At 63.3% G+C, this 13,300-nt stretch overlaps 2 protein-coding genes across 3 annotated transcripts; one reads left to right on the top strand and one right to left on the bottom strand.

The window, feature by feature from the left end:
• Positions 1–845: 845 nt before the first annotated feature.
• On the top strand, positions 846–5,150 carry LOC141976733 (uncharacterized). The gene is made up of 9 exons (XM_074937868.1): positions 846–1,132; positions 1,437–1,610; positions 2,461–2,618; positions 2,857–3,055; positions 3,297–3,393; positions 3,725–3,896; positions 4,144–4,251; positions 4,505–4,632; positions 4,838–5,150. The coding sequence occupies exons 1-9, from the start codon at positions 882–884 to the stop codon at positions 5,000–5,002; spliced, it is 1,452 nt and encodes a 483-aa protein (XP_074793969.1). The 5' UTR covers positions 846–881; the 3' UTR covers positions 5,003–5,150.
• GNL3L (G protein nucleolar 3 like) lies at positions 5,087–12,030 on the bottom strand. 2 transcript variants are annotated; one of them, XM_074937866.1, is made up of 16 exons: positions 11,946–12,030; positions 11,460–11,514; positions 11,333–11,367; positions 11,063–11,164; positions 10,796–10,912; positions 10,478–10,561; positions 10,166–10,301; positions 9,677–9,780; positions 9,332–9,476; positions 9,103–9,190; positions 8,830–9,007; positions 7,008–7,150; positions 6,742–6,878; positions 6,372–6,502; positions 5,835–6,006; positions 5,087–5,335 (listed from the first exon to the last, which is right to left on the bottom strand). In XM_074937866.1, the coding sequence occupies exons 2-16, from the start codon at positions 11,470–11,472 to the stop codon at positions 5,268–5,270; spliced, it is 1,653 nt and encodes a 550-aa protein (XP_074793967.1). In that variant the 5' UTR covers positions 11,473–11,514; positions 11,946–12,030; the 3' UTR covers positions 5,087–5,267. The 2 variants fall into 2 exon arrangements, with proteins under 2 accessions (XP_074793967.1, XP_074793968.1); XM_074937867.1 differs by lacking the exon at positions 11,946–12,030 and adding an exon at positions 11,669–11,754.
• Between the last annotated feature and the right edge of the window lie 1,270 nt (positions 12,031–13,300).

The following is a 13,300-nucleotide window of genomic DNA, read 5'->3' as shown; positions in this document are numbered from 1 at the left end:
AGATTTAAGGTAGATGGAAGGTCCCTGAGAGAACAGAACAGAACCCCGGCTCCCAGCCCCCCTCCCCGAGTGGGGGAGAGTACCCAGGAGTCCTGGCTCCCACCCCCCTAACGACAAGACCCCACTCTCGTCCCAGAGCAGCCGTGGCCCGAAGGTGCAGCTAGCTCATGCAAACTAATGAGGAGAGACTGGACAGTTTGGGGGGAGGGGCTAGCATCTCCCCTGGACCCCCTCCATGCCCTGAACTCGCAGGGCCCTGCTTAGCTTCATGCCCTCCAGCAGTAAACAAGCCAACGTCCATCCGGGCCACTAGATGGCGCTGAAGCTCCACGGGCCAAGCAGCGAGCGCTTGGCGGCAATAGGCCTTGTGACCCAACCCCGCCTCCTGCAAAGGGAGGGGCCAGCACCTGAGCGCTACGGGGGCCGGCGGGGGAAAGGGAAAAGCTGAGACAGAATGTACCATCTGCGCCAGGCAAAGGGGGGTGGATTCCATAGAGGTCTCAGGGGCCCTGCCCCATGAGAGGGTGTAACCCCAAGTGGCCAGCCCCCCATGAGAAGGGGTGTAACCCCAGGGACCCTATCCCCATGAGGGGTTTAACTCCATAGCCTCGCCCTCCAATGTGAAGAGGGTGTGGCCTCAGTGACCCCCCCATATGAAGGGGCGTAACCCCATTAGCCCTGCCCCCATAAGTGGTTTAACCCCTCTGGCCCTGCCCCCAATGGGAGGAGCATGACTCCAGTGGCCCCGCCCCAATGAGAAGGGGTGTGACCCCCAGTGGCCCCGCCCCCATAAAGTGTTTAATCCCCAGTGGCCCCACCCACCACTGACCCCTTCCCCTGACTCTCCCCAGTGGCCTGTCTGCCCCTGCAGCCCCAGCCCCATGGGGCTGCCCCCAGCTCTCCTCCTCATGCTCTGCCTCTACCCTGCCCCCCAGGGCCTGGCTCCCCCAGACCCAGGGCTGCTGGCCCAGGGCCGTGCCCGGCTGCGGGAGGCCCAGACGCTGGCCCAGCACCCGCAGCTGGGGGCCTGCTGGGCGGGGGCCCTGGGCAGGCTGGACAGGGGCTGCCAGCAGCTGGGTGAGGAGCAGCAAAGCCGCATCGCCCTGGCCTTCGCCCACTGCCACCTGCAGAGGTGATGCCCGGACGCCTGGGTCCTGACCCCAGCTAGAGGGGGAGCTGGGTTCTGTCTCTATGGGGGTGGGGGCTCTGGGAGCCGGACACCTGGGTACTATCGCTGACTATAGAAGGGAAGTGGGGTTAGTAGGCTGGGGGTGGGGGCTGAGAGCCAGGACACCTGGGTTCTCTCTCTGGCTCTGGGAGGGAAGTGGGGGCTGGTGGGTGAGAGCAGGGGCCTGGGAGCCCGGACACCTGAGTTCTATCCCCGGGGATGGCGGCCCAGGGGTTCCTGGCTAAGACCCCCGCTGTCCCTTGGCCAGGTCGGGCCGGCCCTTCCCTCGCTGCGAGGCCGGCAGCTCCGTCCGGGCCTGCACCCAGCACATGGACCCTGTGGCCTTCGGGGTCTACACTGAATTCTTCACCCATGCCCACAGCATCTGCTACCTCCTTCGCAGCGAGGCCTGGCAGCAGCAAGCTGAGAGCACCGTGCACAGGTGAGCGGGGGGGGGTCCCCTCCTGGGGGTGCTCATTCCCATCTGGCCCCCGGGTGGGAACTGGCTGGCTCGGGGGGGGTGGGAATGGGACACACAGCCTTTTCCCCTCTAGCGGGTGCTGGCTTCCATCCTGCGCTGAGTTTGCTGAGTCTCTAGCAGGGCAGATGCCCCCCTAGTCCCACCCAGTCAGCCCCCCGATGCTGGCAGAGAGGCCGGGGTCTGAGCAGAACATGAGGATGTGTCCCCCATTCCCAAAACAAAGGAGAACATTAGGTGGGAGGGGGCTGTTGGGGGGGGGCAGATTGGGGGAGGGGCTCCGTGGGGCGGGGGGGAGGGGGCTGCATGGGGTGTGGATACAGAGCCTTTCCCTACATCTTTTCCACCAGAGTTGGATGGGAAGGGACTGTGCGGGGGAGCATCTATGGGGCAGGGGCTTTGTGTGTAGCAGGGCCTGGCCTGCACATCTGGGGGGCTGGAGGTGGGCCAGTCTCCAGCCCAGGCCTGCGGACTGTGGAGTTCATCAGTGTCTAGGTCTACACAAGGTCCTGGCTCCAGGAGTCGAGGGATTGCACCAGAATCTCAGATCTCAGGCAGAAAACACCAGGTACGTTTCTAGCCCTCGCGGTCGGGTAGAAAAGCTGCCAAGAGCCTGAACCCATTGCTCACAAGTGTGAACCGAGTGTGCCGGAAGCTGCCTGAGTCTGCAGAGGGCCTGAGCCTGTTGCTCACAGAGCAGGGCTAATGGGCAGTGCTGTCTGTGTGGATAAGTAGCACACTGCCTGGGTTGGGGGCATGTGGCAGGATCAAGGCCCCGCTTTGGTGCTGACGCCCCTTCCCCCTCCGCCCCCAGGCTGGTAGCCAGTTCGGAGGGCGTAGCTGAGCGGCTGGAAGAGACCAACCAGCTGGCGGAGCAGGCAGCGCGGGCACAAGAGGCCACCTTGCGATCCCAGGAGGAGATCCTCCGCCATGGGGAGCTGCTGAGACAGACACTGCAGGACTCCTCCAGGGGTAACCCCAGCCCCTGGAAGCCAAGATGTCTGGGGTCTCTCCCCAGATCTGGGAGGGGAGTGGGGTCTAGTGGTTAGAGCAGGGGGAGCTGGGAGCCAGGATTCCTGGGTTCTCTCCCCAGCTCTGGGAGAGGAGAAGGGTCTAGTGGGTTAGAGCAGGGGGGGCTGGAAGCCAGGGCTCCTGGGTTCTCTGCTGGCTCTGGGAAGCGCGGCTGCTGACAGCCCCTGGCTCCCCGCAGGTGTCCGGGAGGCTTTTCAGGACATGCAGGAGGCGGCCGGACGGCAACGCCTGGCCTTCGCCGAGATAGTGAACCGCCTCAGCTTCCTGCACCGCTTCCTGGTGGGGGAGTCCCAAGCGCTGGGCTCCTTCCTCTACCACCTGCTGACCGGCAGCGCTGCCCTGCTGCTCACCTCCAGCCAGCGCACAGCTGGGGCCAGGTAGGGGCAGGGAATGGGGCAGGGCCCTGTCCCCTTTGAGGGGCGCCGGCTCCCACCTGGCCCCAGGGCAGGGACTGGCTGGCCAGGGGGGTGAGGAATGGGGCTGGGGCCTGTCCCCTCTAGGGAGCGCCGGCTCCCACCTGGCCCCAGGGCAGGGACTGGCTGGCCAGGGGGATGGGGAATGGGGCTGGGGCCTGTCCCCTCTTTCCCTTCCCATGATCCCCTTTTTCTTCTGCCTGAGGTTGATCCTGCTGGGCCTGGTCGGGGGCAACGTCTACCTGGAGCGTGTGGTCAGTGGACTCGTCTTGGAGAACACTGAGGCTGGCTCCGATCCAACGGTACTGGCCAGGCGCCCCCCCCCCCCGGACACCCCCAGCTGGGGTGACCCCTCCTTCAGACCACCCCCCCCCCCCACCGAGCTCAGCAGTCACTGGGTCTCCAGGACACCTGGGTCCTCTCCCCTGATCTGGGAGGAGAGTGGGGTCAGGTGGGGTGGAGCAGGTGGGGCTGGGAGCCAGGACACCTGGGTTCTCTCCCCGGATCTGGGAGGGGAGTAGGCTCTGGCAGATTAGAGCGGGGGAGCCCGGGCAGTGGGGCGGGGAGCCCGGACGCCGGGGTTCTCTGGGCGGAGAGCGGGGGTCCTCGCTCTGACAGGTCCCCCTCTGCTAGGAGGCCCTTGCCAGCTGGGTGGGGCTATGCCGCAGGCTGTGTGTGGGTGCCGGGCTGGCCATCCTGGCCTATTGCGTCCTCACCTACCGCGACGTGGCCCAGCAGAGCCGGGAGGTGCTGCGGGGGCTGCAGGAGACCCGGGCCCAGATGCAGCACATCCTGCAGGAGACAGGTATGGGGGTGGGGCTAGAGGGGAGGGAGGGGCTAGAGGAGGAGGGGAATGGGGGACAGTCCCTGTGTGAAAGCAGTGGGCGGAGCTAGTGGAGGGGGGAGCATGACAATATGGGCAGGGCTAAGGCTCAGTGGGAGGGGTTAAGTGGGCAAGAAGGTGGAGCTAGGGGAAGAGGGCAGGGGCATATCTGGATGGGCGGGGGCATATGGGAGCGGCATGGGCTAATCACCCTCCCCCCCCCATGCAGAACGCCTGCTGGCCCAGCGGGGCCCAGACCCCAGCCAGGACAATGCCGAGTTTGCCGACTCGGGCTTCCCGGAGCCCCTCTCCCGGCCGGAACGAGGAGCCCCCTGGGGTGAGCGACCCACTGTGCTGGGGGCGCTACATGGGCGGGGCTGGGAGCCAGGACTCCTGGGTCCTCTCTCCACTCTGGGAGGGGAGTAGGGTCGGGTGGCTGGAGCAGGCGGGGCTGGGAGCCAGGACTCGTGGGTCCTCTCCCAGCTCTGGGAGGGGAGTGGCAGGTGGGCCTGCGCAGTGCCTGGCACCCCGGGGTCCCCAGGTGGGAGCAAGGAGCCCCCCTAACCCAAACCTCCCTGTCCTGTGGCCAGCAGAGGAGCTCAGCACCAGCAGCCCCAAGAGCCGGAGCCGCTCCCCGGCCCGCCAGCGCACCCGGCCGCAGAGACGCACCAGCCGACCGGACTCGGAGAGACGCAATACTCCTGTGCCAGTGGACGGGGTGAGTGCGAGTCAGCAGGGTGCAACTCACACCCCCATTTGCCCCCCACCAACCAGGATCCAGGCCCCGGCGTCACAGACACCCCCCTGAGTCCTGGCTCCCCTGCTCTAACCACTAGACCCCACTCCCCTCCCAGAGCTGGGGAGAGAACCCAGGAGTCCTGGCCCCCTGCTTTGACCAGCCTGAAATGTCTCTCTTCCCCCAGCTGTGCTGCTACGATCTCCGGCGCCGGCCGGCCCTGAGAGACCCCCCACAAACGCCAGCCACGGTGAAGGGGCCCCTCTGCAGCGCCCGAAGGGGAAGACCTCAGTTGCCGGCGGCAGGTGCCATCCTGCTGAGCCCAACCTGGGATCAGACTCCTACTGCGTGAATGTCGCCCCAAGCCGGGAGCCAGGACTCCTGGGTTCTCTCCCCAGCCTGGGCGGGTCTGAGTGAGACACGCAGGACAGGGGGAGGCTGCGTGATGTTTTAATGGAGACGGGCCGTGCCGCGGATTTTAGCTGGTAATTAAAAGGAGCCTGACAATTCGGTAGCGGCAGCTCTGGTCTTGTCTGCGTGGCCGCCACCGGCCAGGAGCGGCGATCGATCCCGAGGGAGCTGGAGGGCCGGGCTCACGGGGGCCGCCAGCGCCGTGCCTAGTCGCCCGCCGCCCCGAAGTTCATGGCGGCCGTCAGCGTGGCAGAGAGTTTGCTGGCGATTTTCTCTGCGGGGGGGGGGGAAGAAACGAGCTGCAGTGAGAATCCCTCCCGCTTGGTGAGACGCGCACGCCCCGGCCAGCAGAGAGCACTGGGCGCTGCCCTGCCATGAAACCTACCTCCAGCCTGCCTGGGTGGGAGGGGAAACTGAGGCACAAAGAGTCGCGATAGACCTGGGGATGGAACCCGGGAGTCCTGATTGACTCCTAGCCCTAGCTAAGGGACAACATGGCCTAGAGCACAGGACTCCTGGGTTCTCTCCCTGGATCTGGGAGGGGAGGGGGACTGGTGGTTAGAGCAGTTGGGAGGAAGCCAGGATCCCTGGTTCTCTTCCTGGCTCTGCCTTGGACCGTGGCCAAGTCCTCTCTCCCGTGCCTCAGTTTCTCCTCTCTCCCATTAATTTCTAGACTAAGCCCTTTGGTCAGGGACCATCCCTTATTGCTCAGTCTGGACAGCATCCTCCCCAGATGCCCCCACGATGAATCCCCTAAGCACCCCTCCGCCAACCTGCTCTTTTCTGCTGCTTCTTTCGCCTTCTGCTCGCTGCCCGCAGCCCCTGCCCTTGATGCAGGGGGTCTAGGGCTGAGATCTCCTCCAGGCTAGGGGCTCTGGGAACAGGTCTCTCCACGGCAGCAGCTGCTTTGTTCTTAGCCTTCAGTTCCACTGTCAAGGGGCCAAGCTGCACGGAGAAGGCAGAGAGTAAGGCATGAGAGGGCAGCCTGCCAAGGGGACAGGCCCAGAATTGGGCAGCTGCCTCATACTCTAATATCTCAGCTTTCAGATAAAAAGAAAACGAAGTTTCTAGCTCAAACAGCTGGGGAGAGAAGGGATCACTGCCTGCCTGAGTCTGCAGAGAGCCTGAGCTTGTTCCTCGGATGGGGTGGAGCCTATTATGCAAATCAGCTAAGAGGAGGAGTCTCCTGTTGCACCAAGAGGGGGTGGGTCTTTGAAGCTTCAGCCTCTCTGGAGAATACTTTTGGGATGCCTGTGTGGGCGGAGCCTGTTGTGGGGCTTAGGGGCCATGCTTCCCCCCTCCCTCCATACCACCAGATCTCCGTCTTCGTCCATGGCTGTTTCTTCCTCTCCCAACGTCTCCTCTTCCTCCATCTCTGCCCCTGCCCCGCTGGTGAGGCCGGCGGGAGCGAGGCCGATGCCCGCAGGAATCGACGGGAGGTCTGGGCAGGGAACGGACACAGAGGACACCGTAAGCTGATGCTCTGCTTCCCACCCACCCCCAGTGGGAGAAAGTCGTACTGCCCCCCAAAGGCCACATTGCACAGCTGGGAGCCAGGACTCCTGGGTTCTCTCCTGGCTCGAGGGGGGTGGGGGCTGGGAGCCAGGATGCCTGGGTTCCCTCCTGGCTCTGGGAGGGGAGCGGGGCGTAGCAGGTTACCAGCCCATGTTCACTACTCACTGGCCAAAGCCTCCTGGTTGCCTTGCTCCAGCGCCTCGAAGTCGAAGGCCTTGCCCATCTCTGTGACGATCTCAGCACTGATGTGGGTGGGCAGCGTGTGGGTCTCTGGGGGGTGCGTGAAATAGCTGATCTTCCCGCTGGGAGGGGAAAGAACGGGGGCTCTGAAAGGGTGCCATTCCCCACCACTCCCGCCAGCCAGTCCCCTGCCCTGGTGCCAGATTAGGGCTGGCACCCCCCCCCCCCCTTTCCGCCTCTTCCCCACCCACCTCATCCAGTCACTCAGCACAGCTTTGGCCGCCTTCTCGTGATCGGGCACGCCTCCTTTCCTCAGTTTCCCCTTTCTCCGGGCAAGGTGCGCTAGGAACTCCGTGACGTCCTGGTAAGCCGGCACACCGTAGTGCTGCATGATCTGGGGTGGGGAGCAGCCAGACAAGCCCATCAAACCGCTCCCGGTTCCCCTCAACCTTCCCTCTCCTCCCTCTTCGCTTCCCCGTCCAACCGCGGTCGCATCTCCTCTCCACCTTCCCACGGGCCACCCCCACGCTGGGGCCCCGACCTGGCCACTGCTGGATCCTTCTGCATTCACAGACTTGACGGCTGTCGCTCAATTGGAAACGAGTCAGAGAAGAGCCACGAGAAAAACCCAAGGGTTAGAAAACCGGACTGGGAGTGAGAAACTCGAGGAGCTCGGTCTATTTCGCTTAACAGAGAGACGGTTAAGGGGTGACTTGACCCGAGTCTGTCGGTACCCACGTGGGGCACAAAGAGCTAATAACGAGCTATTCAATCTGGTCTAACACGATCCACAGGCTGGAAGCTGAAACTAGACAAATTCAGAGCAGAAACGAGGCGTCAATTCTTAACGGTGAGAGTAAGGAACAACTTTCCAAGCAGCGGGGTGGGTTCTCCATTGCTGGCAGTTTCTCTATCAAGCTGAGAGTTCTCCGACAAGCTCTGCTCTGCGAATTAGTTTGGGGAAGTTCTCTGGCCTGTGTTATATGGGGGGGTCAGACTGGAGGATCACAGTGATGTCTATTAACCTGATATGGTCTTCTCCTAATGAGCCCTTCCTCCGGAGTTTCTGTTCATTGTTTCATTTCGCTGGCTAGCAAGTCAGAGGGTTGTATCATGCATACTATGATTTATAAAAGGGAAACCTCAGTAACCGAGTTTGACAAACTGAGTGAAATCCACGTGAGCGCGTGAAACATTCTGATCTCGTCTAATCGACGTTCTTGATCGGAAAATGGCAGCAGGCTGTCTGGCCGAAAGTCGTCCATCAGAAATCTCTTCCTGGGATAGGTATTTCCATCCACTGGGAAGAAAGTGTTAGTTTCCTTCCTGGGACAAGGAAAAGAGGGGCTGGGGTTCGAGTCTGAGGAGTCTGGGTTGGAACCAGACATGTTAAGAACTGACTGGAATCTACACATAAGAACGGAGAAGCTGGAGTTGACAATGGAGGAGCCAACGACCAAGGAAAGAGCCTGCATTGACAATGGAAGACCCAATGACCAATGGACGATCTTGCGTTGACCAACGGAAGACCCAGCGGCCAATGGAAGAGCCAACAACCTGGCCATTAACACTCAACTGTTTGGGAAGCTGACCACATGAGGAGTGCGTTATCGAGGAAGGAGGTGAGACCAGACCCCCGGCGCCAACAGGAGACAGAATTGCAGGGACCTCTACTCTCCCCCATATGGCCTCTCCCATCGACCCAAGGACTCTCCACCTGCTCCAGGTGAATAATCAATTTCCCCTGGTCTTCAAAGACCAGGGCTGCCTCTCTACATTGCTCCCGAAGCAGCTGGAGGGGGCACAGAGACTGTGGGGAGAAAACAGGGGCGCTGGGAGCCCCATTGTCTGCTGTGGCAGGAAAGCGGGAGTCCTGGAGGCTCGAGAATGCTGAATGGGTCCTTCCGGGACAGTCAAGGCTTGAGCTCCTTTGGGTCCTGGGCGGGTGAGTTCAGAGCAGGAGCTTCTCGGGCCCTGTCTCTTGGTGGACGGCGCTGGCCCCACGGTTTGTGGCGTCGCCCCATTGAGCGCTCCCCCAACCGTCCCCCCCCAGCAACCGCCCCCCTCCCCTACCTGGCCCTGGGAGCACCGTCTCAGGATGGCGTGGACGGGCGTCACCGGGTCGGCCACCTGCTCCACCCTGAGGCAGCTGCGCAGCACCAGGCCGGCGTCCGTGGCCGCGGTCGCCATGACGAGGCCGGGACAGTCCAGGAGCTTGACGTGCCGGTCGAGCTGGACCTCCTGGAGGCACCTGGGCAGGAGGGAGAAAGGGGGCATCAGCGGGGGAGCAGGGCAGTCCCGCGGGGGCCCGGACCCCCACCCCCGCCGTGGGGCAGGAGGGCTTACTTGGTCACACCGGGCGTGGCGCCCACGCTGCAGGCCCGGCTCCGCTTCAGGCTGTTAATCAGGCTGCTTTTGCCAACATTGGGGAAGCCTGGACCAAGAGCAATAGGGACACGAGTCAGAGAGAGAACCCAGGCAGCCGGGCCCCCCGGCTCTAACCACCAGCCCCCACTCCCCTCCCAGAGAACCCAGGAGTCCTGGCCCCCCACAGCGAAGGGCCTGAGTCTCTCACCTACGACCCCCACGCTGATGGCCGTCTTGAGGTCCTGGCTACGGCTGTAGTTGGCCAGCACCTTCAGCAGGCAGTCGGCCCCCACGCATGCCCCACTGGCCAGCAGCTCGCAGGAGGCCTTGGCCACGGGCACCTTGCTCTGTTGCTGGGGGGCAGAGAGCAGCAGACGGGTCAGGACAGGGCTCACACAGCTACATCCCCTCTGGCCCTACTCCTCTCCCGGAGCCAGGGAGAGAACCCAGGAGTCCTGGCTCCCAGCCCCTTCCCCCCCGGCTCTAACAACTAGCCCCCACTCCCCTCCCAGAAGCCAAGAGTCGGGAAAGGTCCCAGGCCCCACCCCCTCACCAGGTGCCGGCTCTGCTGCTGGGTGGAGGCTTTGAAGGCCACCGTGGGGAGTTCGTTCCTCAGGTACTTCAGCCACCCGGCCACCACCTCCTTGGACACCAGGTCTGGGGAGCGCAGAGCACAAAGGGTTAACCCAGCATTGCCTGCTTCCCCCCACTCAGTTATTACGGCTCCTCCTCCCTTAGGAGCCCCAGCTCGCACCCCCAGGGAGGGAAACTGAGGCACCACAGAACTTGCCACAGAGAACCCAGGATCCCTGGCTCCCACCCCCCCATACTCTAACCACCAGCCCTCACTCCCATCCCAGAGCTGGGGAGAAAACCCAGGAGTCCTGGCTCCTACCACTAGGCCCCATTCCCCTCCCACAGCTAAAGACAGAACCCAGGAGTCCTGGCTCCCAGCCCCCCTACTCTAACCCCTAGCCCCCACTCCCCTCCCAGAGCCAGGGAGAGAACCCAGGAGTCCAGGTTCCCCCCGCCACACACCCACCGATTTTATTTAACACCAGCACCAGTTTCTTGTTGCCCCCGGCCTGCAGCACGGCCTCCTCCACCTGGGGGCAGCGACAGCCCTGGGGGTCTCGGGCGTCCAGCACCTCGAGGACCACGTCAGCTGCCTGGATCACCTGTGGGGAGCAGGAGAGGGGGTGAGTAGGGTGTCCCCTCCGTGGCGTGGCCTGGCCTGGCCCCACTGAGCGCTGGTGAAAGGGGAGAATCATAGTCTCCCCTCCGCAGTCCGGCCCCACTGAGCGCCAGGGAGGGGGGGATATGGGGGCTTCCCCTCCATGTGGCTCACACTAACCTTCCTGAACTCCCGGTAGTAGGCCCTGCGGGACCCCTCCTTCTCCAGTCGCGGGTGCCCCTGCAGCTCCTGCAGCCCGGCCTCCTGCCAAGAGAGGAGACGAAACAGTGGTGGGGGGAGGAGAGAGAACCCAGGAGTCCTGGCTCCTAGCCCCACTGCTCTGAGCCACTACACCCCACTCCCCTCCCAGAGCTGGGGAGAGAACCCAGGAGCCCCTCCTGCTCTAACCACTGGACCCTGCTCCCCTCTCCCAAATGGGAGAGAACCCAGGAGGCCGGTCTGGGGGCCGAGGGGCTGTGAGGTTTGGGGCCATATTACCTTCTGCTCGAAATCCCGCTGCTTGCGGAGGGCGTCCTGCTGCAGGGACTCTAGGCTGCGGCGCTGGCTGGTCTCCTTGAGCCGGGCCTCCTCCTGCCGCGCCCTCAGCTCCGCCACCTGGGGAGACAGCCAGGCTTCAGCCTCCCAGAGCCGGGGAGAGAACCCAGGCGTCCGGGCTCCCAGCCTCCCTGCTCTAACCCAATAGACCCCACTCCCCTCCCAGAGCTGGGGAGAGAAGCCAGGAGTCCAGGCTCCCCCCATCCCTACCCTTTTCTGCTTTAATTTGGCTTCCTTCTTCGCATACTCCTTGAAACCCAACAGGTGAGGCACTCCTGGGTCCTTTTTCCCATGAGCCTTTGTTTCCTTCCTCTGTGTAAAAGAGAGATCCTGTTAATAACCTCACAGCAGGCAGCAACTTGCCCCCCCCCCCATCGAGAACCCAGGAGTCCTGGCTTCCAGCCCCCCCCCGGCTCTAACCCACCAGACCCCACTCCCCTCCCAGAGCTGGAGAGGGAACCCAGGCATCCTGGGGCTCACCTTGCATGGGTGTTTCCTCGCAGCTGTTGCGTGTTCTGTGGAGAAGGGGACAGAGTTAAGGGGATGTTATATTTTGGGGGGCTGGGGCTGGAGGCCGGTCCAGGGGGCGCCGGCACTAGGGACTTACTGGGCCGGGTCATGGCTCCGAAGCAGGTCGCAGGGTCGTCTCCACTGAGCAGCACCTGGGAACAAATTACTGTTATACAGGGACCTGGAGAGCAGCTCTGGGGGTGGGGAGGGGGTCTAGTGGTTAGAGCCGGGGGGGCTGGGAGCCAGGATGCCTGGGTTCTCTCCCCAGCTCTGTGACCTCAGGATCCACCACACAGCAGTCCCTACCAGAAGAGAATCGGGGTGTGTGGAGGGGGCAGGGGGAGATTTGATGAAATCCCAGACACGGGCAGGGTGGGGATCCCTGCCTCTCCCCATAGATCCAGCCTCCCCTCTGATCTCACACCCCATGCCTCGTCCTCTGCAGCCCCCTCTCCAGAGAGCCTCCCGCCTCCCCATAGATCTAAGACCCCTCTACACCCCTCCCCCCAGATCAGCCCCTCCCGCTCTGCACCCCAGATCCAGCCCCTGCACCCCCTCCCCCCAGATCCAGCCCCCCCCCCACCTGGCTGCCGCAGTTTCACTTCCAGGGCACCAGCTGGAACCCACGTGGCGCGCTCCCGACACAGGGGCACTTCCTGTTCCCCCCTCGAGTGCGCGCGCGGTGGGCGGGGCCTCGTGCACAGGCGCGTCCCCAAGGCGGGAGCTCCCGCCCCCCTTGTTGTTGCTGACTCTGAGCTTTGCAAAACGTGGCTGCGATTTCCGGCTGCAAAGGCGCGGGGGGGCGCAGCTGGAAGCCGGGGTGCGGGGGTGACAATTGCATGGGATGAAATGGTGCAAATCTGTAGTGGGGCCTGGAGAGTCCTGCGGGGCCTGGGCTTGCAACTCCGCAGCCCGCACATTGCCAGGAAACCAAGCCGCCAGGCTTGCAAATCTGCAGGGGGGGGCCGTGCATCCCTTGCAAATCTGCAGGGGGGGGGCCGTGCATCCCTTGCAAATCTGCATGCATGCATCGAAATGGCTCCATCCCCAGGCCTGCATCCCTTGCAGAGGCCCATTGCCTGCAAACCAAGCCCCCCCGACCCCCGATTGCAAGTCCCCGTGTGCAGACCCAGCGCGCATGCAGGCCGGGTGGCGAGCACCCAGAGGCGAAGAGGCTGGGTGCCTGCGTTGGTTGCAAACGTGCGCTAGGGTCACAGACATTGTTCAGAGGAAATAAATCTCCGGTCTGCGGCCTTGGTTGCCAAATTGCGGCCATGTGGGGCTGTTGCTCCCAGATATAAAGATCCCAAGTTGCAAAATGTGCGGGATGCAACTCACTAGACCCCACTCCCCTCCCACAGCCTGGGAGAGGACCCAGGAGTCCTGGAGCCCAGAAACCCCTGCTCTAACCCACCAGCCCCACCTTCCCCGTCCTCCTAGCAGTCTTTTCAGAGCTGACTGCATCTCAGCACCAGGTGAGCTGTGCCCATGCGGCGTTAAGTGTGGCCGTTCCCCAGATACCCCGCCCCAGAGGTGGCTGCATCAGGTGAGCCCTCCCCATGCTGTTATGTGTGGCTGTTCCCCACCTGCCCTGCTCCGGAGGTGGTTGCATTTCAGCACCAGGTCAGTTGTCCCCTTGTGGCGTTATGTGTGGCCATTCCCCAGCTGCTCCACCCCAGAGGTGGTCGGGGGAGCTGTCCTACCACAGCCCCCCGTGAGTTAACAGTAGATGGTTGGCGGGGGAAACAGGGTGATCCCGCTGCTGGACTGTACTTGTCTCGTCTCAGGAGCTGCGATCCCTCACCCCCAGGGAACAGCTCTTGGCCCCAGGCCCAGGGCATCAGGCAAACGCACTAAAGGGCTGTTTGTACATGTACGGGGTTGGCCCACTTTGTGTAGATGCTGTTATCTCGTGGTTAGAGCAGGGGGCTGGGAGCC

The sequence above is a fragment of the Natator depressus genome, chromosome 23 (assembly GCF_965152275.1).
Source record: "Natator depressus isolate rNatDep1 chromosome 23, rNatDep2.hap1, whole genome shotgun sequence".
NCBI classification, from domain to species: domain Eukaryota; kingdom Metazoa; phylum Chordata; order Testudines; family Cheloniidae; genus Natator; species Natator depressus.
Note: the sequence above shows the minus strand (reverse complement) of the source record. Positions and strands in the feature narration are given on the sequence as shown.

Coding starts and splice junctions, on each gene's coding strand:
- LOC141976733 (XM_074937868.1), top strand. CDS start 882: ATGGGGCTGCCCCCAGCTCTCCTCCTCATGCTCTGCCTCTACCCTGCC. Junction 3,394..3,724: donor AGGCTGGCTCCGATCCAACG/GTACTGGCCAGG, acceptor CCCCTCTGCTAG/GAGGCCCTTGCCAGCTGGGT. Junction 4,252..4,504: donor GGAACGAGGAGCCCCCTGGG/GTGAGCGACCCA, acceptor TCCTGTGGCCAG/CAGAGGAGCTCAGCACCAGC.
- GNL3L (XM_074937866.1), bottom strand. Junction 6,879..7,007: donor GTGCTGAGTGACTGGATGAG/GTGGGTGGGGAA, acceptor TTCCCCTCCCAG/CGGGAAGATCAGCTATTTCA. Junction 6,007..6,371: donor ACGAAGACGGAGATCTGGTG/GTATGGAGGGAG, acceptor TTCTCCGTGCAG/CTTGGCCCCTTGACAGTGGA.